The sequence below is a fragment of the Manis pentadactyla genome, chromosome 3, assembly GCF_030020395.1.
Source record: "Manis pentadactyla isolate mManPen7 chromosome 3, mManPen7.hap1, whole genome shotgun sequence".
Classification (NCBI taxonomy): Eukaryota; Metazoa; Chordata; class Mammalia; order Pholidota; family Manidae; genus Manis; species Manis pentadactyla.
The window spans coordinates 95471702-95495689 of record NC_080021.1 but is presented as its reverse complement, the minus strand read 5'-3'; the positions used below and the strand labels follow the sequence as shown (position 1 = coordinate 95495689).

General features: G+C 41.7%; 1 protein-coding gene across 4 annotated transcripts in view; it reads left to right on the top strand.

Annotated features, from left to right (window-relative positions):
• The window catches only part of SFMBT2 (Scm like with four mbt domains 2), a 196274-nt gene that overhangs the window by 101475 nt on the left and 70811 nt on the right, over positions 1-23988 (top strand). For all 4 annotated transcript variants that reach the window (XM_057498177.1, XM_036908174.2, XM_036908175.2 and 1 more), the window contains exons 7-8: positions 2771-2868; positions 22327-22428. In XM_057498177.1, the coding sequence (XP_057354160.1) occupies positions 2771-2868; positions 22327-22428 (200 nt within the window). The remainder of the gene's footprint in view (positions 1-2770; positions 2869-22326; positions 22429-23988) is intronic.

Here is a 23988-nt window from a genome sequence, read left to right as displayed (position 1 = left end):
ATACACTCTATTAAATTACCTGCAATACAATCATTTTAAGAAAATGTTTTATGTTCTTTTAATGGCGCTATTTACTGTCCATAAACTTGCCAGTGTAACCAAATGCCTCTCCATCTAATGAAACGCACACACAAAATATTGTTCTCTGCTTATTGAAGCCATTAGGTGTTTAGCTTCTGCATGTGGTTGAGCACACTGACAACACTGAGGTGATGTTCACCTTACATGAGAAGTACACCTTGCCCTGGGGTGACACTCCACATTAGGACTTGAAATGCTCAGAAAGAAGACAAAGAATCTTAAGATTGTAGCACAGAGACAAAAATCATGAAGAACCCGGTGTCTCTGTCCCTTCAGGCTTCTGTACTGGGAACACCACAGACTGGGGGGCTTACAAACAACAGACATTGGTTTCTCAGAGTTCTGGAGGCTGGAAGTCCAGATGAGGTGCAGTAGATTCTACTTGTCTGCTGAGAGCTCACTTCCTGGCTCATAGAGGGTGTCTCCTTGCTATACTCTCATCTGGACGGAGGAGGGGAGCTCTCTGGGGTCTCTTTAAAAAACGACACTGGCCTGACTGTGTGGGCTCTACTCTCATCACCTGAAAGCTTGCCAGAGACTGTACCTTCTAATCCAACTGGGGATAGGATTTCAATGTATGAGTTTAGGGGGGACACAAACATTCAGGCCATCACTCCAGGCTTTTTATCCATTTGTCTCTGATTTGGTGGGGAGCGATGGCATCAGGTGGCCCATAGGCGCAGCTTTCTGGGATGACGTGGCAGCCCAGACCTACTTTGCCTGTGTATGTGAACATGGTGTCAGGAAGGGCTGTGGCCTCCTGCTGGGGTCTGCATGTCACCCCCTCAGTTCTGGCTGGGGGGATCCGATCCTGTTACTGTTGGATTTCCTCATTCTAGCCTTGAGTGGGTTTTTTTAAACCACTCTTCTTATACCCTCTTTTCTGTCCCGTGGGATTCCCCGAGGCCTCAGTTACAGAAGCGAGAGCTCAGGGGGGTCTCCAGGGGCCCTTTCTCACCAGTTGCATCTGTAGACCCTTCCTTCGGTCCTGTCTTTGGAAATTGCCATCCTTCCTGGTGACCTGGTTCTCCTTTCATGACCATGCCAGGGTTGAACTACCTGTTAGCCTGCTTTCAGATCCCTGGAAAAGTGAATTTGCTCTTGTCTTCCCAGGAAGTCTCAGCCCTTGTTGGGTGCTTCCCTTCTGACCTCTCTTGAGCTGCTGCAGTCGGTGTCCTTCAGGCTCTGCCTCCTATAGCCCCCGCCCTGCTTCCCTGAGACCTAGATGCTGTGCCCCTGAGCTGAGCCAGTGGTGGCTTCCAGGGCATGCCCCTCACCTTCTCGGGACAATTTGTAGGGCTCCGAGAACTGGTCCCTCTTTCTGCTTGGTGGGACCTTTTGTGGGATTTCTCCTTCAACATCCCCCTTCGCACCATTCATTCATTCTCAGTAGAAGTGTTTATTGGATCTCACTATGTTCCCCAAATCGGTCAGGAGTGACTAAGAAGAATTATTCTGTTTTTATTCTGATGTAGCAATGCCAATTTGGAAAAAAAATTTTCTCAGTGGTAGAATAATATAAAGAAGATGCTAGAAAGGATTATAGATGATATACACAAGAGGAGCCTGTTTTGTCTTTAGGAACCCTCAATGTGGCTTCGTGTAACTGACGATGAATGGCAGTGGGCAGCGCACTGGGAACTAGGCTCCCACTGGTGGTATCTTCCACCTGCCATAATTAGGCTTGTCTGGAAAGGCTAAATAAACTGCTAAAACATAGGAGCTTCAAGCTCAAGGTGAGTTCAAAAGCTATGAACATCAAAATACATGGCTGCATGCTAAAAAGCAGACATGCAAGAAATTAAAAATAGAGCCCCAAAGGTTTAATGTTGCCTTTTAACTGTGTTTAAATTCATATTCATATCCTGGCTGTCTCTCTGAAGTAGACTGAGTTGATATAGAGAAGGTATAAACATACCTTCTTCAAGTGAGTCCCTCTGCAAACCCTGTTTTGATAAGGTCTTAAATCCACTGAGATCAGGTCATAAAATTGCTCTGCAGTTTCAGCAATTGGTAAAAACAGTGCTCAACACATTTTTTTCTTTCAACTTTGCATTCAGATGGTGTCCCCTGCATTGGTAAATCTCTCTCCCCACACAACCCTCCGGGGAAAAATATGGGCAACATGTGGTGTGTTAGCAGCATTTCAGGTGTAAATATTAAACTGGGCTGGTAAATTTTAATTTACCTTTTAATAATTGTCTGACTTCTGTGGACTATTTTTAGCATATGAGAGCTTGGAGATTTAGTGAAAAATAGGTAGCAATAACTGAAAATGCCAGACAAGAATCGTTTCTAGTTTAGAAATTTACCACATAATAAGTTCTTCATCAGTGGATATTTCTTCCCCCATGATGTATGGGATTTAGGGTAGCGGTTGACTGAGATGTTGCTAATGTGATTTATACCATTAAATTACTTAGAGAACGCTGACTGCGTGCATGCAGATGTTCCCTAAAGAAGAGCCCTATTAAGTGCATTCTTCATTTCTCAGCGCAGAACCTCAAGTTGCTCTTTAACTTCAGAAAATCCCTTTAGCAGGTGGCCTTTTATGGTGGTCAGGGTGTGAGTTCTTATGGTTGCTGAGCATGCCGAGTTCTTAGGAAATCCCAGGAAGATAAAATTCAAGAAAGAACCAGCCGGCAGAACACTTCAGTCCTTAAACTTTATGTGGTTTCTGTTGATACAGAAATCTATCCTTTGAAGATGGCCTCTGAATGGAAATGTGCTCTGGAAAAATCCCTTATTGATGCTGCAAAGTTTCCTCTTCCAATGGAAGTATTTAAGGTAAGACATTGATTCGTAGCAATTTGTCTACTTTTTTCAAGAACAAACCATGTAAAAAGCTTGTTACATTAAATTATTTCCCATTGCTTAAAAAGCTACCTCCTGGGCCACTTTCCATTTTTAATGTTTAAAATGTTCTCTGTTCCATTTTGATGTGTTAATGTAATCTTCACAAATACTCAATATTACAAGAAACTGGTTAAAATTCTTTAGGTCTACTGTTTTTCTCCAATTGTATAAATATATTTCTCTAAATGTATGATTATAGAACTCTCATTTTCTCACTCCCTCAGCCCTTATCAAAGAAACAAAAGAAAATATATGAAGTCTATTTTTGGTATTAGTTTGACAACAAGAATAGAAAATGATGCTTCTCTTGATGGTTCAATTTTCTTGATGCCTAGGAAACTTGCCTGGGTATCTCATGGGTTTTGGCCTTTTTCTAGGTGCCCACAGAAGATGAAAGAACATATAGCATGAAATGGATCAGCCAGGTTCTTAACACTTCTAAAATTATGCTTATAACTTGTATGGCAGAATATTAAGTTCTGGGCAGGAAATGATCCATACAGGTCAGAGGAAATCACAAAACGGGCTCCTCTTACTTGGAACATGAATATGTGGAAAGGCTGCCCTACACTGTTCATTTCCTTGAACAGTTCTACATGGGGCTGTTGTGGACAGGTGTGAACTTGCGTTGCAGTTACAAGAGGCCACATTTCTGCAGCGCGCCACAGGATTCATGCGGAAAGTGGAATTAAAATGGTGTTCAGGGGCCACATGCGGCCAAGAGTGTGAGGCTTAGGCGGGGCTGTGGCTTCCTGAATTTCCTTACGATGAAATCCTCAGAATTTTAATCCATCCTGGCAAACCTGTCAGCACTTTCCTTGTTTGTCAAATTGGACTTAATAAAGCTCTGTTTCGAAGCTAGCTATAGAATTATGTTCTGCCGTTTATTTGGGTGATGGCTTGTGCAGTGTTTGGAGCCTCCTGGGCTGGAGGACATTGTGCATACAACATGCTGTTGTGCGATAAGCAGTGCGGGTGGTAGGTTGCTGTTTTTTTGCTAACTGACCAAATACTTCTCTTTGCTCTACCCTCCTTCCCTCCCTTCCTTTCCTAATAATACCCTCCCCCTGCAAAAGCCAACACCACTAAAGATAAACAGCATCCCTCTGTTGTAACCTGTTGCTCCATTGCCTCTTTTTGACGCCGCCTCCCTTATGCCTCCCTTCACCCCTGCAGTCCGTGTCCACGTTCCCCACTGCAGCCTTAGCGACATTTTAAAGGTACAAACCTGATAATGTCCCTCACCCTTGAAAAAATTAATTTATTTGAAAATAAATTATACACATGCGAGGAGTTCAAAGAGTAAATAAAATAAAGAAAAGGCAAACACCACCCTCTTGTCTGGCTGCTGGTCAGTCAGAAGCCTGCCTGCCACACAGCCTTCCCCATCCTGTCCTGGCTCTGCTGGGGTGCCTAGCACCCTGCTTTTTGTGTTAATCACTTCCTTGCTTGTCTTTGTAGTGTTACTACCTGTGTGTTTTCCTAAGTGTTCTGTTATTTACTTTTAGCCAAGTAAGACGCAAGCTTGATCCTAGTGCTTGCAGTAGAGGCGGTTTACCTGCTCTTTGGAGGGGAAGAGCTGGACAGTGTTTGGGTCATAAGCTGTCTTCACTTTTCCTCAGTTTATAAGAGGACTGAGTAGGCAAAGCCATGAGCTAATCTTAAGAAAGTTAGGGTTTATCACCATCAGGTCGTCTGCCATCGTTGTCGTGTGAACTGCAGGTATGGACGGGAGGCATGGGTTTGTATTTTCTGCTTTTATGGCTTGCTCCAGTTGCTCCAGTCCCAGGGACAGACCCATACACATTTCTGAGTTGCGAATTGAATGTTCTTGTCTGCTTCAGGAGGCTGGACCTAGAGCAGACTGGGAACTTGCTTAGCATATGGTCAAAATAAGCCACATGTTGACACCCGCCTCGGGCTGGCTCACTTTGGCATTCTGTCCTCAGGTTGTAAAGATGGTAAGACGTGGCCGACTGCCTTCAGAATGGTAGCCTCCAGCATTTCATCTCACTTTGCATGAGTGAAAATGTCTTTATTCCATCCTCATGCCTCACCGATAGCTTGTTTGAGTATAGAATGTCACTTGAGTGTAGCTGTCACTTTAAGAATTTGGAGGTATGGCTCCATTCTTTCTTTCCTTCTCTGGAATCTGATGCTTTTTTTCCCCACTGTTATAAATTTCACAGTTTGGTGGGTATGCCAAAGTAATCTTAATGCTGGTTATTTGGGGTGTCTGCAATTTCTGCTTTTCGTTTTGGGATATTTCTTCTAAAATGATGTATTCTACCTCTTTTTTTATCTCACCTACTCTTGGTCTTTGGCTGTGTGGATATCATAGTCCTGGATAGGCCTGTACTTTTTTTTCCCTCAGTTCTATTTTTCATTTCCTTGTGCATTTGCTCCACTGTCAGAAATTTTCCCAGCGTATTTGTGCTCTCACACTTTTACAAGCGTGTGTTTGGTGCCTTTTCTCTGAGTGCTCTGTACATAGCCTACTGTTCTTACAGTCTGGAGGGCATGAGTTTATTTTGTTGGAATTCATGTTTAAAGTTTTTTCTCCCTGAATAACTTATTTCCTCCACGTTACTTTTGGTTTCTGTCTTTCCTCACATATCTGAAAATCTTTGAGTGAGAGAGGGGATTAGAAAGCTCTGCGCAGGGTGGGTCGGGGCTGGCTCTGGAGGGCTGCGGCTTTGTGTGGTGATTTTACCTCTTTAGCTGATTTCCCAGGGGGAGATTTTCAGCTTCTAACCGGGCGGTTCGAGGTCCAGCCACCAGTGTTGTAGGGCTGAGGGCCTCTGTGGCCGCCCCTCGGACCCTGGACCACCTGAGAGGGCACTGGGGGACACTAGGTTTTTTTTAGAGGGCAGTGGAGAGCATGCCTAGGGGTCTGCCTGCTTCCCAGACAACCCCCACACATCTTATTTTATCATCTCCTGTTCACCCTGGCTTTCAGGCACACCTGGTGTCACTCCCGGCTTCCCACCCTCCAGAAGGTTCTGCAGTCTTCTTGGGTAGGTTCCTTGACTTTCTGCTGAAGGCTTGGGATTTGGTTTTGTTGAATATGTTAAATTAGTTACTTCTTGCTCATATGTGTTTTAGCTTACAAACATTTGCTGCTTAAAGATGTGTGTGTCTTAAAAAGAAATTTCACTGTAGTTTTGATTAGAGTTTAGGAAGAAGTAAAATCAGTGAGGGTTTCAGTCTGCCATTTTATTCTGGCAGCCCTACTGAAAGGGATCTTGTTTTGGACTGTAGGGGGAGGTGCCCATGACCTTCTGAGAAGTCCCAGCCAGGGGCACTTCATGGTGCCCCCTGCACAGTCTTACACTGTTAAGTCATGGTGTGCCCTCTGCTGTGAGCGGGGCTGCCCACACACGGGCCTTTCCCTGTTCTCCAAGTGCCCTTTGTGCTTACTTTGTTCTTTCTGTTAATCTCCTAGAGGTAGAATACAACTGCAAATATAAACTCTAGAGGAAGACTTCCCTGCCCCTGGCCCTGCCCTGGGTGAGCATGGGCTCCAGTAGGTGCCCTCTGTTCTGTCTGGTCACCTGGGTCACAATTACACTTAACTGTTTGCATGAGTCTTTGTGTAACACCCATCTTTCTGCTCTAGGAAGTCCAGGACCATACCTTTCTTGTACAGTGTTGAATCCGTTAGCCAAACATAACTCCTTGGGTATTGTAGTACTCAGCACATGTTTGTGAAATAAATAAGTGAATTCTTGAATGGACATATATGTATTTAACTCACTGATTTAAAATATTTCAGGTTAATATAGATTAATTGGATGTGCAGACTTAATTTAGAACTATGAATACTAAGACTTGAGGCATAAACATTAATAATCCTAATATATTGTTAACTACTTATTAACTAATTCATTAAACATTTATTGATCAGCTACTCTGCCAGCTGCTGTTGACCTGATTCCAGGGTTTAATAATCTGTTTACATCTTCCCAAAATACAATTACTTTCTTCTCTTGCTCTGATATTTTCCTGTTTGAATTCAGACTCTTATTTTAATGGAGTATCTGAGAATTATCATCACACCCAATATTTTGTTCATAATTTATAGGTGCTTTAAAAGTAGATACTGAGTATTTTCTGTTTTTCGCAGGGCATACCAGAAGGGAGGATGTATGGAATGGGCATTTAACAAATGAAAATTGGCTGAATTGTAAATTATATGTTCCTAAAGCCTGTGAGGCACTGTTATAAATGTTTTTAATTTGATGAAGAAGAAATGGGCAGCTTTACTTTCCTTACCATTCTTTGTATGGAATGATATTTATTTTTACATTTGATTTTGAAATCATGAGAACAACCACTATATTAGTTTCCTGAGACTGTTGTAATAAATTACCACAACCTGGGTGGCTTAAAACAACAGAGATTTTTTTACTCTGTCATGGTTTTGAAGGCTAGAGGTAAAAAATAAGGTGTAAGATAATAGTTGTTCTGTTTATATGGAGGTAATTAAAGTTCAGATAATTTCATGGGGGTGTGGGATGAGGTTCACTTTTATAAAAACAGGAGAAATCTTCTATCTCAAGTTTTTAGAAATTTCAGAAAGCAGTATTCTCCTGTAGAGTCTAAAAATAACACATAATTTTTTCTCTGTTATCACTCTGTCATCATCACCATTTCTTAGCAGGCAACCTTATTTCTATTACTTTGATTATAGTAAAAGATCTGTACATTTGGATTCATCCATGGGTCATCCTGAGATGTATGTTGTTATGGAGAATTGCCATAGTGTTCAGCAGTTATGAGTCAGAAGTCAAAGCTAAGTGCATTTAATGGCTGCAGATAAGCAGTAGTTCAAAGCTAGTCCATTCATTATTGTTACACTTGAGATAAAATGGGTATTTTGATAGAATGAATCTCTTTATGCTGCAGTGTTTGTCTCTTTTGGGGGATGTTTTTACATGTCTGCATTGGTATCTGTGTATCTGTGTCTGTAAATGCAATCTGCTAGCATTAATGTGCAGAATCCCCACTCTGTCATGAATATACACAGTAATAGTGTAAAAACAAGCCCATAATTAGTATTCCTGCAGTTATTTACCCTTGATTTGAGAGAACACTTGAAAAGCTTTTGGATACCATATCTTATGGGGAATTCTGACCTCCCTTATTAGGAAAATGCAATGATCTTCAAAATGTAAATATGGTAGACAGACAATTAATGAAATGGGCACCAAAAAAGGAGGAAGAAGATTAAAAAACACATTTTACTGAAAAATAAATAATGAAGTAATTTTTTTTCCCCTGAAAGCCACTCTCATTGCTTAGAGACCTAATAGATTTGTTGAAATAATCCATGTATTACCACTGACTTACTCCGGAAAAACAGAGAGTTGACTGCACTGGTCAGCATGGTGTCGCAATGTTGTTGTTATTGTTGTTTTCTACTTACTATAACTTTTGCAAGCTGTCATTTTATTAACTTATGACACATTCTACTATCAAAGTGAAATGCCCCAAATGCAATAAAATCTTTTAGTTTTGTCTTCAGAAAGAAGTGCTAGGATGGCTTTCTCTTAGTTTGTTTCTGTCATCAAAAACCAAAGCTATTACAGAGCTCATTCAGTATTTCAGCCAGTGGTTCACTAATGCTTCAGTTTCCTAATTCACTAGTGTTTACTAAGGTACTAGGAATGGATTATGGGGAATTTAGTTAAAATTTAAAAACAGAGCCAAGGAAGACTTGAAAATCAAAGTCTAACTATAATTAATGGAATATTTCCTATGTCAGACATTCAGAAGCCTTCTATAACTACTATTACTTTTCATTCTCTGCAGTTTTTGTAAATTGCAATCTACATTTGTGACCCTTATTTGAAAATGTTAAATTATACAAGTTTCACTGACAGCTCATATATACATCAAAAAGATCTTACAAATGAGAAATTGCAGTTCCTAATTTGCCAGTTAATTTTGAAATACAGTATTTTCCTTATCGAGGACACCATGCCCTTCCCGCTACTTCATTCGTGACCACACCTTGTAACTGCAAGGAAAGAATGTTATTTAAAACATCATTAAAATCCATTATTCATTTTTATCCCTTAAAGAAATGAAAGTGCTTGATTGTTTTTATTGTGTTTAAAATTCTAAGTAAGCTGTTCAGAGATTTGCAGCAGGTGGAAAGAACAAATAAAGAACAGCGATTTGGGGCCAGAAACCTTGGCATTGTCCTGAAGCCAGAAGTTGCTTCTCATGCCTCTGTGTCAGGGTTCCCAGCTCAACCCCCAGGTTGGGTAAATTGCTGGGACTCACAGAGCTCTGAAGTTGCTGTGCACATAGTTACGGTTTATTACAGTGAAAAGCCATAAAGCAAAACCAGCAAAGAAAGAAGCTGAATGGGTGAAGTGAAACCCAGTCCCAAAGCTTCCTCGAGTTCTATCCTGGAGTATCCCATGGGGGACTTAATTCCTCCCATGAGAAGTGTGACAACACATGCCTGGTGTTGTCTGCCAGGGAACTAATTGCAGACTCAGTGCCTAGGTTTTTATTGGGGGCTGAGCACTCTCTGCATGGCACATACGCAACTTCCAGACTCCCAGAGAGAAACTAGGAGCTTTGACATAAACCATACTGTTTGTGCAACAGTCTCAACACAGCAGGTCACTCATATTTTGGGAAGGTTTTATATCTGTTGGTTACTGTTATAGCCACGTTCCCAGGTGCCAACGCAGGCCCTTTCCAAGGACTTCCATCCCGGTGTATGTGAGTCCTTTGCCCACATCTCCATTCATTCCAACAACAAAGCCTGTTGGCTCTACAGTCTCTCCTGAATTCCTCCCCTGGTCCATCACCCTTCTCTCTCTCTGGACTGCTGCCCTAGTTTCATAGCTTAATTCCCAGCTTCTAGTCCTTGCTTCCCTACAGTCGTTCCTCAGAGAGCAGCCAGAGTGATTCTTCTGAAGCAAAATTCAGATCATGTCATTCTTTTACTTAGAACTTTCAGGTGGTGTTTCATCCCATTCAGGGTGTGCTGTCCAGGGTCCTGATGATCTTGCTTCCGGTGTGTTCTCTGAGCCCTGCTGCTGCTCCAGGCCTTCGTATGCTCTGCTCTGCTGGCTTCCCGACACACTACGATGCCCCTGCTCAGACCTTTGTGTTATGGCTCTGTCTGTCTGTGAAGTGACTCTCCCAATGCATGCATGTCTTCTTGCCTCACTTTCTTCAGGCCTCTGCTAAAGTAAGAGGGCACTTTCTACCACCATCTGTCCATCATCATACCCTGTTTTATTTTTCTAAATGGTGTTTGTTCCCAGAAATTTTCTGTATCATTTGCCTTTCTTTTTTGCATCTGATCTGTTTCCCGTAACTAGAATGTAAGCCGCATAAGAGCAGGTTGTTTATGTCTATGACTGCTCCATCCCCCAGTGCCTCGAACAGGGCCTGGCACATGGTAAGGACTCAATAAAAATTCTTGAATGGATTAATGAAACAGTAAGTACAGAGATCAATTCAGGAGAGGTCAGTGGTGCAACTTCAGCGCAGCAATGTTCTGTGGATGGTTCTGAATGATAGGCATGACTACATGCAGAGGAAGAAAGGGCTCGGTCATTACGGGGAACTCAGTACCAAGCTGGCATGTTCATGATCAGCTAAAAATACCCCAGGTCAGTTGGTGGCTGAGAAGAGGGAATAGTTGAGAGAACCGAGGAGAACATAGCGATGGATTGGAATTGAGAGAACATCTCAGCAAACCATGTTCAGTGAGAGCCCTTTGTTCATGAACTTGCGTGTCAGTGTTTGCTTCTTGCTGAAAGTGACTGCAGAGCAGACTTGCTACTGTGTCCCATGTGTTGTGTGTGCACTATTTTCTTTTCAGAGTGTCTGGCCTTGCCTGATCTTCTGGGTCCTCACAGGAACGTCTTACAAGGTGCAGGGGTGTTATATATTATTTCCTCTTTAAACCAGGGGGTCAGTGGAGACACAGTGAACCTGAGGAATGCAGTGGAGGGAGCACAGCGACGGAGCCGACCCGCAGGGGCTCTGCCTTCTAGGCCGTCTGCTTTTCCGCTGATTGCATTACCTTTCCTGAGTCCACAATTGGCATTTTGCAGACCTGGCTACAACGGTGAATCGATGAGATGTGTTTGGACAGTGACAACTGGTGTTTCTGTTGACTTCCATTCTGTTGCACGCTGAGAAGTGAAATGTTTTTCGATGGGCTGTGTATGCCCAGGACAGTAGCAAGGCTCCTTCCCATTAGTGTCTCCCTGACCAACTCCCCGTCCATATCTGTGGCCATCGTGGAGGTCAAAGGGAGCCGAGGTCACAGTAACTGGGGCTTTTATGGCATCCGCCTCACAGCAGATACCTGGCCTAGGGCTTGGATAAGGTGCCGGGTCTCTTGGTGTCCCTCTGATGACTCAGTGTCTGTAATCCCTTACCTGAGCTATTAAACGGGTCCCAGCTGATGTATACATAATGATACATGTTAAAAGGTACCCTTGGAATCTGTAAATAAAGGGTGCTAGGAATGGCAAAGCAACACATTAAATCTGGTTTGTTTGGGTTCTGAGCCATGCCAGCCATACTTCCCTCATGGCATCTCATTTTCACCACGGGTTCATGTTTCATAAACACAGGAAAGGGGCAGCTGAGAAAGGCTAATGGATAAAAGAAGATGCTGCATGTGGCCATTCCTTTTCTTTAAACACGAACAATGAACAAAGACATCTGTGCATGTGGTCCAGTGTTCAGGCAGCGCTCATAAAGCACTGACGATTCCACCTCCTGTGATTTCATCAGCTTTTTTCAGCTCCGAATTACGTACTTGTCAGTGTGACTGTAGATTTAACCCTAAAGAGGGCACCTCTTCTGTATTTTAGCATCTGAGGCCTAGGTTCAAGACTGGAGAGAGAAGATTAAGTGTGGCAAAGGAAGAAAAGCTTTTCTTTCTCATTCCATCTGGTACAGCCAAAAGGGTAGGGAAGGGCGTGAGCTGTTCTCTTGTGGTGGGTTGTGGTTTCTATGGTGACTGATTTCTTTTTCTTTTGTTTGACAGCTAAATGTGGCAACAATAAAAACTCGCAGCTAAGTTTGGCCCTCAGGTAGGATTCTTAGAGTCTCTCAGAATGTGCTTCAGTCTCCCTGTGTAGGGCCAGAACTTAATTTCTCTAGCATGGCATTCCCTGTCCCACCTGGCAGAGGGTCTGATACCAAACAAATTAGCAGTTAGTGTTTCTGAGGCATGGTGGGTAGTCCCTCCTCATCATTAAGGCCAAACGGTTCCCTTAAAGAAAGGCTGTGTTAGGCAGTAGGTCAGCCTGCTCTCTGACCCAAGGCTTGCCCACTGCCACCCTATCAGTTGCTGACCTAGCTCCCAAGTTCTCTCCCGAAGGCCCCGTACAGGCTCTCTGACCTTGGGGGTACACACACCCTGACATGCCCCTTTGCCAGTCTCCTTTCTTTAAAGACTGAGAGTCTCTCTGGGAGGATAAATCACACAGAAGTCGGGTGTACGTGCTACCCGTCTGTCAGGACTTACAGAAACAGGAGGGATGGCTTGTTTGTGGTTATTCTCCCTCTGGTTCCTGAACTGCTGACTTGAAGTATGTAACAAAAAAGGACCACGGGGACCATCTTGTTTTTATGAGTATTGGAGAGAATCTTGTGAGTCACATACTACAGAGCGACACTTCAGCCAAACAGTAAATGTAACTATAAAAACCACAAAGCTCAGATATGTAGAGTTCATTCCAGCGATTGCCTGATCTCAGGGCCCAAATGGGGCTGCCTGCCGTCTGCCAGTGACTCGCTTTTAATTCTCAACATAAAGAGTTTAAGAATACAGCCAACTTCCCATTGCTTACTCTGTGAGCTGCCCCTCCCAATGGCTTCAGTTGGCCATTGATTATTCTGGCTCTCGCCAGTTACCGCGGTTTCAGGGAAGGCAAGAATATATTCACACCCACTTAATGTGACTGGTGTTGGGAGATGGTGAAGGGGCACAAATCTCTTATTTATAAAACAGAAACAAGTGATTGTCATGTCATTATTTTATGTTCTTACATTTTCCATGCTATTTTCCATTAATAAGAATAATTAAGAAGTGATTACAAGTCTTCTAGAGAGGATTTGATAATAAAGTCCACAAGTTTGTATGGGGGTGGTTTTTTCCCTAAAAGTGCACACAGATCCTTGGTAGGTTAGGTTGACTTTTAATCTCCTGGTGCCTTTCATGAACAGGTATTTCAAGTGGGGAAACTGGTGTAAAGAAAAGTTTACGTCTTTTAGGTCCTGAGAGGTTTAGAATCTAGTGAAAAATGAGGACATGCGTGATGAGGGACCCCAGCACATCATGCATCCATGCTTCTGAGCCACAAGGCTGTGTCCTCCTTCCTGCCTTGAGAAAGGTGCCCTCAGGCTCCTGTGTATTGCGATGTCACTCAAAGTGTGTGTCTCTCTGTCCTGTTTCCTCTCTTCACTTCCTTGGACAGCCATCCTAATCTCAGTTTCCTTGTCTTGGTGGCATTAAACCAAGGATAAGATTAAAATCTGCCTCCAGTTCTATTTCCAGCCCCATTTATAACTGGAAGGACCAGTGTAAGTGGATCGGATACATTTTTACAAGAATATATAATATTCTGTGTTAACATTTAAAATAAGGAATGAGTGCATTTTAGAATATTGGAAACCTGGCTTAAAGCTCATTAGTTTTATCAAGATGTGCTTGGAGTTGCTGGTGAAATTTCTGTGTCCCAATAGGATTAAATTTTTTCTCCTAACATCTTGATTCTCCTGAAAGTAAATGTATGCATATGTAACTCTAGTCTGCAAAAGAGTGCAGGAAATGTAATCTTTTCCGTTGTGATTTTGTACAAATTAGTCCACTCACGGGACCTCCATCATTTCTGAGCTCCCAAAGATTTGGAGAGACCGCAGGTCCATCAGGGAGTGGAGAATGAGCAAGGCATGGCTTATGTGTTAGAAATCCTTGTTCTCATATAGTAAGTTACACACCTTACTTCCTTGGAGTATATTTGGAATATATATAAGACCCCTCAGGGTGTAGGGTACAGAGGCTTAGAATAAAAATGCAAATGAAGCCATGGATACATCAGAGGAATGCTGACGTCATTCTCCAGTGGAAGATCATTGCAGTAGTGTTGACGAGAGCTTCTAATCGTTGCTCACCAACACGATGGAAGACATTCTGGTCACCTCACTGTCTTTGCAATAACCTGACCCAGTGAGTATTATTCATCTCATTGTACACTGGAGGAAATTCTGGGCTCAGAGACCTTAATCTCTTGTCCTACTTTGTACCAAGAGCCTGTGGCCGATCCGGGACACAAATGCAGACCTCTCTGAATCCCAAAGCCAAGTTGAGGGCAGCCTAATGGGTAAAAGTGCCCACCCAATCACCCATCTGCCTGACTGTGGGTTGAAGTGATAACATACTCCTTAGAAATGACAAAGCCATTGCTGGCAGTAAGCTGGTGGGGTGTTAACAGTGCTGGGTCACTGTCATCACTGTATGGCACCATACCATCCCTCACATATAACTGTCCATCCCAGCATATTGTGAGCATGGTGTGCTCATGGTCATTTGCTTCATTCATAGCACACTTTCTGACTCGTAATCTAGAAATTCAGAGTGGTGGCCTGGGGAGGGTAAGTGACAGCAGCACTGGATCTTCAGTGCAGATTGGCGCAGGTGCCCAGTTGGGGTTCTGCAGTACAGACAGGCGTGGGTGCCCAATTTGTGTTCTGCAGTAAAGATGGGTGCAGGCACCCGCTGGGGTTTCCAGGTTTCCTAGCACTTAGTGGGCCTCTGCTGTGCTCCTTTTAAGCCCATGGTGCTTGGACTACCCAGAGTGTTGTTTCGGAAACATGGCGTGCTCCCTGGGCTTATGGGGAGAGGAAAGAGTGGAGTGTAACCACTGTTGACCTACACACAGTCAGTTTCAGTGTTTTTCATAGAGGTGCTATAGCGAAGGTGAATGTCTTGATGCTTACTGATGCTTTTATGGTGATAAATGTTAATCAGTGACAGGCTTCCTTGTTTCCTGTTTTGCTTAAACAACCTGGTGTGCCAGTTTTTGGACTTGCTGTGAAATAGGCCTTCTGCCATTGCCTGTTAATAAATCTTGTGGTTCAGGTTGAAGTATATTGTACTACATTTTCTCGTGACTATTTTTTAACTTGATTTAACGTGCAACTAGTAGATAAAACTGCTATTTACCGCAGTAAGTAAAAAATGGAAATGCTTATTAGTGCTCAGCCTACAGGTTTTTTATTACATTTTGTTGTAAATATTTCACTGGCAAAATTTATATTTCAGTGCAATGGAATTGAAATGTAATAATGCTATTGATTTAATAAATGCTGGCATCCTAATGTCCATTTTTAGAGGAAACTAATATATTGAGAGTAATTTTCTAACGAACCTATGAGCACTAGATCACTGGTAAAACGGAAAAGAGGAACAGAATGATAAATCACACTGTATCTTATTTATTACATAACATACCATGCTGATATGAATAAAAAAATTAAAGCCTAGGTCATTATGTATCAATTTGAATGTAATACTAATTAAAACCTTCCTTTGACTTCACTGAAGCCTATTCTTAGAAATTATGCAAATTAATTGAGGCCTTTGAAAAGATGCATGTACAATGTTTGAGCTCCCTGTGGACCAAAAAACCGGTGTGTTATAACTGAAATAATTATACTCTGCAGTATTTTGTGTAAGCAGATACACTAAAAGACTTTGCTACTTAAAAAACATTGTGGATGGGAGCTGAAATGCATATCTGGTTTTTGTCCATTTTGTTTCATATCAACTTGAGCAAAAGAGGAAGGGCCAAAGAATTAAATGGCACTCAGATTGCCACCACCGAAGAAGATGTCCTGTAACATTTGAATGTGGAACATGGGTTAAGAATTGGGTTCCTACCCAGGGAATGATTCTTGGCTTTTCTTTCATTAAAATCCTCACCAAGTACGTTTTAATTTTGTTGTGTTAATTAGTTTGAACTCATTCTCCCCTGTGCCACATTTTTCATATTTTTAGATCACAGGAGGTGTATTTATCTAATGAAGCAGAGATGGCAGGAAGCATCAGCTATTTTGGTCTGTGAGAGCCACATACTGAGCTGTAAGGGCATAATCTGCAGTTCTTCAAGCCCCTAAAATAAATACAGAGATAAGTTCAAGTTAGGCACAAGGCAGATGAGTGGACCTCAAATGATGGAGTGTTCCTCCTTTTTCCTTGTTTCCTCTTCCTTGTGTCTCTCAATTAATAATGCTCTTCACCTCCTGGGGATTCATACTCACAGCCCTTTGTCTGTTTTATGAACTTGGGTACTCGCCGTGAAGCTCTATCACTCTGCCGGGAAAGCTGGGGTGGTGCTTACTCGTGGATGACTAATAGCAAGGCAGCTCTGTGCAGTAGTGTTTCTTAAATAGCTTTGTGGGATTCCTCCAGAAGCTGCTAGTGCCTTTTTCTAGGTAATCCCTTCAAAGGCAAAGACTTCATCCAAAGCTGATGTGTAAAGTGGTAGGTGGCCCGTGTATAGTTAGCCCACCCAGGGAATGCTCTGAGATTGTCTGGTTGTCTACACCTGTTACGTAGGTGAAATACAGTGAGACGTAAACCAGGAGTACAGCCAAAACAGCCAAGTGTGTTATGGTTTGTCCAGATGTCTTTTTCCGGCGTTACACTTGTGTTTATCATTCCTCAGTCATTAGTTCTAACTAAATTTCAAGCTTCCCAATCTCAAGAACTGCATCTGCTGCTTTTTCTTCATTCAGTGTAGATTACGGTTTGATGCCTAGAATTTAAATTACCATTCACAGAGTGGGAGTCGTGTGGACTTTGCAGCCAGGAACATTTACTAGATGAATCACAATGATCAGACTAACCTGTCTGGGTTAACAGTGATAGTGATCTGAGAAAATGGGTATGAAAGATGAATAACTTACTTATAAAGCACCATAAACATTTCCCTGCACACATTCTTAATTCCTCATTGCTTAAAGCACACACAAAAGCAGTTGGTGGAAAATATTTGTTAATCATTGATGAAGACTGTGATACACTATACACAAACATTTTGGGGGTAGTTTTACATGTTGGAATTCTCATTGACACACTTTTTTCCTAAGCCACTGAAAAGTGTTATGATTTATTAGCAAACACTGGAGGTTTGAAGCAAGCGATTGATGTTAATAGTGATCGCCTTTTAAGCTAACAATATCTGTCCTTGAAATAAAATTTTAGGAGCCGTCATGTTGTAAGGGTTTGATCTGTTTATTTGTTTACTAATTAGCGAAACAATTCAAAGATCCTTTTTGCCTCCCAGTCTGTTCTATAACCTGATAGCTAACCATGGACTTAGAGTCACACTCTGTGGATTTGAATCCTGGCTCTTCTTGTTAGCTCCGCATCCTTCCTTAGGTAACTTAATCTCTCTCTGTCTTAATTCCCCCCCTGTAACATGGCTAGTCCTCTGTAGTCTAAGGGGAAGTGATACTACAAGGGAACTGCTTACAGGTATTTATAACACACCCATGTTGTTATTGTTCCCATCTGCTTGACATTATATGCCAAACCAAGTTAAACCTAGTGCAGAGTCCCTGTATCTTAGGAGGAGATTAGGAGGAGAGCCAACTAGCTGCTTAGGTTCAGGAGAGAATAAAGCTGATGAAACCTGAGTGGAGGACAGGAGTTGATGTATACATAATCTCTTCTATGTTGTCGTTCGACTGAAAATAAGGTTCCCTGAAGAGCGATTGTTCAGGTAGGCTGGGAAGACAGTCCTCCACTGAAATGAATGGCATTTTACTTCTGATCAATAGAAAGCTACTTCAGGGCAACAATAAAATGTCTAAGGATGAGTGTGGATAGGAATGACATTGCCAGCGTTTATTAAACGGAAGTTTTTCTGTGAGCAATTTAACTGGACTCCAGTGCATTTAAATAAGCAGTAGTTCTTGAATGTGACAGGCATATTTGTAAATGTACTGAGGCTTTAGTAATCCCTCCTGATTTCAGGAATAACATCATTCTTGATCCAGTAATTGTGAAGTGTGAATGATTCTCTAGAGCTTTGCAAAGGCCAGACTGCATCTCTCAAACCACAGTGAATTTTCCATTATCTCTCAGTAGATAATCGGTTTTGTGAATCATCTTCAGGGACCAGGAACTCTCTTGTTAACCTTGACAATGATTAGCTGGCATTTGTATAAATGAGTGCGTGTACTCTGACTGCATTGATGCCTGAAGTAAATGGTCTGGAGGCATGGAATTTGTTTTTCAATGAGAATATCTGTACCTTTTCTCTACTAAAATGAATGTACCTATATATACACACACAGAACTCAGAAAGTCTATGCATTGTCTGATCTGGAAATTCACCAGTGCTGAATTCTTTAATTATAATAAAAAACTTCTTAGAAGCATCCAACAACTCCCTTTGCCTTTTTAGGTCAGACTTAGAAGCCTAAATCTGGTATTTGAAGATCCAACCTCTCTAACTATGTTGACTGTGCCACCTTTTCAGAATCTTTATCATTCTAGTCATGTGGTTTTCATATTCCAAGTTAAGATTCACTCCTACCCATCCTTGGACTGCCATCATCATAGTGACAGTAATTTCTGTATGTGACAAGTAGAAATATTTGTTCTCAAATTTCTTCTAAGTCTGGATCTACCATAGTTTTTCCTTTTTTTTTCCTCCATTTCCCTTTGATAAATGTAGTTTGTGTGCATGTATATTTAGTACCTACTATATAGTACCTCAGTGGTTTATGATGACTGCTTATTGAATGAATGAGAAAAAGTAAAATTGGAATGGATGTCAAGAAATCATCTAGTTTTTCACAATTCTTCAGCTTAATTCAATAGATATTACTGGAGTCTTTCTGGATGGACCACATAACGTAAGTGAGAGTTTGACATTGACTAGAAAGTATTGCACTTACTACATGGCCACCTGTCATGTTTTTAAAGGTCTCCAGTAGCCAGAGGTTTCAATGGCAAGCCCTTTTGAAAGACACTATTCTGCCTCTTGCAGTAAAAATTTTCTGACATCATAGTTCATGCATAACATAAGCGCTGGAGTAGCAGATTTACAATCAAAGTCAAACTCATTATGTGTCTTGCTCCTGGATTTTAAAAACTTTCATTATGTTGACTTGTCTTTGAAACTGGTGGGATTTCTACATGGTCATAGAGGGATTTTTCTTCCATTTTCCTTTTTTAATGACAGTGACCTTAAGAAACTGTAAGGTGAGCTGGGGATGTACAGGAATCTATTTTATAGTTTCTAGGTTCATTTCTGAAATTTGGAGTTAAGTTTAATCAGATATTATAGAGAGATGTGGATATTTGAGACCAGAATATAAATACCTGTGTTTGTGTGTGACTTCTTTTTCCAGTACGTTAAAATGAGAGGATTTAAGAGTCTTCACATAGTTTGGAACAAAAACAGATGCATTTCCACAAGTAAGAAGTTTGTGTGCTTGCAACCGAAACCTACTAGGAAATCATTTAAGACATGGGAAATCTGAGCCATGATTGACAAAGGGAAAACTTGTTTCTAAACCTTTACTCACTAAGCATTGTTTTTAAATTGTTTGATAAAATTTTAATATCATGGAGACAAAATTTTGAGTGTGTTGGGGATGACTCAACAGTGTTTTAATTGTTTAAAAATATTAATATCATTAATATTTTCATCCCACATATGACCTTGTATGATTTTGATGTGAATGGTGTATTTTGTGCATGAGCAGAGATGTTCAGTGGTCAGCAAACAAGCACACAGACACTCCAGAGAAGAAGGAAGAAAAGGTGTGGTGTCTGCATGAAGTGGCCGCCTCTTAGCCTGGAGATAGGGTTTGATGCAGAATACACTGAAATCATTAGCAATAAGCATAATACAGGTGGCAGCCTTGGAAAGGAGAAGGTTATCTAGGGGCGAATTGCTGCCCTAAGCCTTTATGCTTTATTTCTAAGAATATCAACATCGCCTGTTTGTACCGGACAGCAGTGAATAAAACAAGGCAGCAGTTAAAGGACATTTGTTAGTTGGGTTCATGAGGGCCACAGAGTTTTCAACACAGCTTCAGGAGCTGTAATTGAGACATCTTCTGGAAGGCTTGGAGCATAGATCCAACATGGGTGTAGACTCGGCTAAAGACTTCGATCAAGTCAGTGGTCAGATCAGCTCACTGAGAGTCTGGGATTCATGGGTCAGCTACTTTAGAAAGCTGGTCCTACCCAGAGGAAACAAAAGAATACGGATACAGGGTGAGCGCACCAGCTGAAAAGAGGCAATGGTTTGACAAGAAGCCCAGAATGCTGTCAGGACACCCCAACCCTACATCAGAAACACAGAGAGGCAAATGGGAGAACAAGTGAAATTAAAATTGCAAGGACAGGTCTGCGGTAGGAGCAGCCAGGAAGAAGTTACAAGTTTCCTGTTACTGGTGAAGCATCTCTCAAGAATGCTTAGCCTTGTAGCTGTGAGTAATGAGCAGGAACGCTGCAGCCAGGAAGGACATCTGATAGCAGACAGGAACACAGAAGAACTTCTGTGAAAATACGACACTCACAGGGGCCATTTATTATGGTTACGGAATGTGTCATTAGCAACTGAGGACATCTCTGTATTGCCAGACAGGATAATAATGATTGCTTAAACTTGTTGAGTTTATTCCAGCAAAGTTCTATTATAATTTTAGGATAATTTTCCTTTCAAAGGCTAAAGGGTTTTATGCTTAAAGGGAAAAAAGAGTTACCTGAAAAATCTACTAATGTGCTCAGTCCCCTTTGATAGGGGAGCACTGATGTCCACCAGGAACATTAACTTGGGATCTTTTGACTCAGATGTCAGTTGTCATTTTTGGTTTACTACTTTTGTCTCAACACCTATGGTTTCTGCCTCTGTCTTGGCGCATGGTTGACATGTGTTCCTATGCGTTAACCCTCTATGCTATTGGAGCCCTTTTCAGAGGACTCAGCCACCTTTAAACATAAATGCTTTGTGTTCAGTATAAAACAATGAAAACCATCTGTGCACCTAAAACTGTGACTATTTCCTTGCACTTTTCTTTATACATGTAGTTTTTATGAAGTGTTGGTTATAAGCTAAGGATTCATGAAGGTTCAGGATGGGCCTGTTCTTCTGGTGAGTTTTGTCACTCAAGTCATTGCATCTAGAGAATATCCCTTCTTGTTCTGATCAGCCCTCCCAGATGTGGCACTGTTTGCTCCACCCAGACTGAACATCTTTGTGCATCCACGGAGTACGGAGACCTTTGCAAACTGGCCACAGGAGTCAGGGCCCTGGGGCTTCTATCTGCCTTCTTTGGTAGAACAACAGAGTGGTGGAGAGTTTTAGGCTTTCCCTCCTGTGGTCTTGTGTAGCACTGACAGCTTTTGTGGGGGGAGCAGTCACAGCCTAGTGGGGTCCTGCACAATCCTCAGAGTTGCATGTAGAATAGCATCATTGAATTAAAAACCCACTTAAGATTTGCAGATAAAAGTTAAAGATCCCCAAATATTTTTGTACTTCTCACCCAATTGATAGGTTTAGAAATAGTAGGATTTATTTGCAGCTATTATTTCCTCAGGGACAGGCTGCAAACACATTTATTTATCCCTTATTTATCCAGACTGTGAGTTGTGAGGTGACCTCCATTTCAGTGAGGTAAATCCTGGCTTGCAGAGTCCAGCCAGCCTCATCAGCTGCTGTGCAGTGAAAGTGGATATTGAAATTTGTTTTCTTGAGAAGATAGGAAAACTCCATCTCGCACACATAAGATTGCTGTGAGTTATAGAGTGACCACCCATGAAATGGGCTGTTGCTCATCCTTGTTGAGCAGGAGTCAGATTCTGACTGTGTGCAGGGTGGTTTGGGCATCTGTGTGCACACATTTCCAGGATCATCAGCTGTGCTCTCAGATTCAGGAGTCAGGGACAAGCTGTGTCACCTCTGAGGTACCCTCTGAAGCCCTGTGAAGTAACTCTAGTAGCAAGAGGCCACAGTTTCTGAAGATGCACCTTCTGTGTTTTAGATGACTGATTGCCTTGGTTACTCTGCTGAGCTTCAGTGATAGCACCTAGGAAGATCAAAGAAGTGCAGGGGGAATTTTTGCTTAGTGCAAATTTTAGCAAGGCCGCAAAGGCTTGTTTCCCCTCTCTTTGGAAAAGCAATTTAGCCTGCAGAAAATAATTAAATCTGCAGTGTCTCACAATAATTAGAAATTTGAAATGGGGAGGGTTAATTATTTCAGTCCGATTGTGGTTGCCCAATAAAATGTTCAAGGACAGCATCTAAACAGTTGCTGAGTCCGTTTACAACACCATTGCGTTCAGTGTTTTTATCCTTCTCCCTGCAGGATCATGCAGATTTGCGAAGCCATTTCCTCACAGTTGGGATGAAGCTGGAAACGGTGAATATGAACGAGCCTTTTCATATATGTCCTGCATCAGTGACTAAGGTGAGTGAGTGCTCCTCCCTCCCTCTCACCTCCACCTCCAGAACACATCAAATAAGGCTTCCCCCTCAAAGCTAACCAGATGAAATATGCTCATGAAAGGATGTGCCACATGCCAAGTAATCCAAAGGGAGATGGCCTTCTGTCCAGTTCTGTCCTATTTTAAGCTCTTTGTATCCCGGGTAGGATACAGCAAGTCTAATCAGATGCCGCCTCTTAATGGATAAGGGTGAGTTTCGTTTGTCGTCGATCGTATGGAATGTCCTTGAGCGACTTGGAAGGAAGTCTCAGACACAGAGCTGTAAGCCTTGCCTCTGAATACGTGCCGCCTTCTGTTATTAACCATGGGAGCATTGAAGCCACCATTTGCTCCTGTAAAATAAGGTGCTAATGAGGTGCATGTTGTAATCATTACAATAGTAGCTTGCTTCTCCTGCTCTGGTAGTTGTTAATATGATGGACTCATATTGTGAAAATACCTTAGAGTGGTAGAAAGCAAATTTTCATCTCCACTATGTCAGCTTCTTTTTCACATCCACTTTCCTTGACTAAAGGAAGGGTTTTGCTTCTAAGATTGGCATGTAAAGGCAATTTTAGTATAGTCGAATAGTCTTTCAAGATGAAAATTTTCCTTCCCCCCTAAAGAAACATCAATGAAGTCACATCTAAATTATGTATTTCTCCCTTAAATATCCTCCTGTATATGGTGGGAGAAACCAACAAGCTTAGTATTCTTAGCCAAAGTGTGTTTTAGTTAACGTCCTTTTGTACATTTTGTGGGGGAACTTAATAGTTCAAAAGTCAATTCCATTTTAATTTCTCTTTCTGAAGGAGACTGGATTTGTTAATGCAGCGATTAGTGTATTAAAGCTACTTGAGTCATGCTCTTTTTTTTATGCATGATTTGGTAACATTTGAGAAATAGAGTGGTGATAATGTATTTCAAATGTGGAAAGTGGTTGTGGTAATGCAATGTCTTTTTCTTCTTTTCTAAATATTTTTTCTTTAGGGAACATAACATTTTTATAACAGTTAAAGTAATTTATTTAAAGAGTAAGTAAAATAAATGCTGCCATGCTTTGAACCATAGTCTTGAGGTTGAAATTTATGCCGTCATGTTCATACCCTACTCACTAACCTTATTTGAAATGACCTTTGTGTTCTTCAACATGTATTCCGGTGGCTGTACATTTTCCCAGAACTGCTACATAAGTGATACCTTGCTGACTCCTGGCTGTGTTCCTTTGTACTGGTAGCAAGTGGCACTGTAATGCCAGCTGCCCATTCATCTGGGTAATTATCACCCTACCTGTCTTGAGAGGCTGTGGTGTCCCTTTCACCTGGTATTTATACAGGAAACTAGAGGGGCAGGTCTGCTTATTTAGCCTGTGTGTGGTAGGCTCTCATTCTTCTATGCCTTCAAATAATTGTCATAAGTAATGTTAGAATGTGACATAATAATTTTTCATTTTGACCCTATTATCTATCTTGCTGGATAGACTTCCAGCAACAGTAGTTCAGTTTTCACAATAATATTTTCTCTAAATAAATCTTATTGGGGGT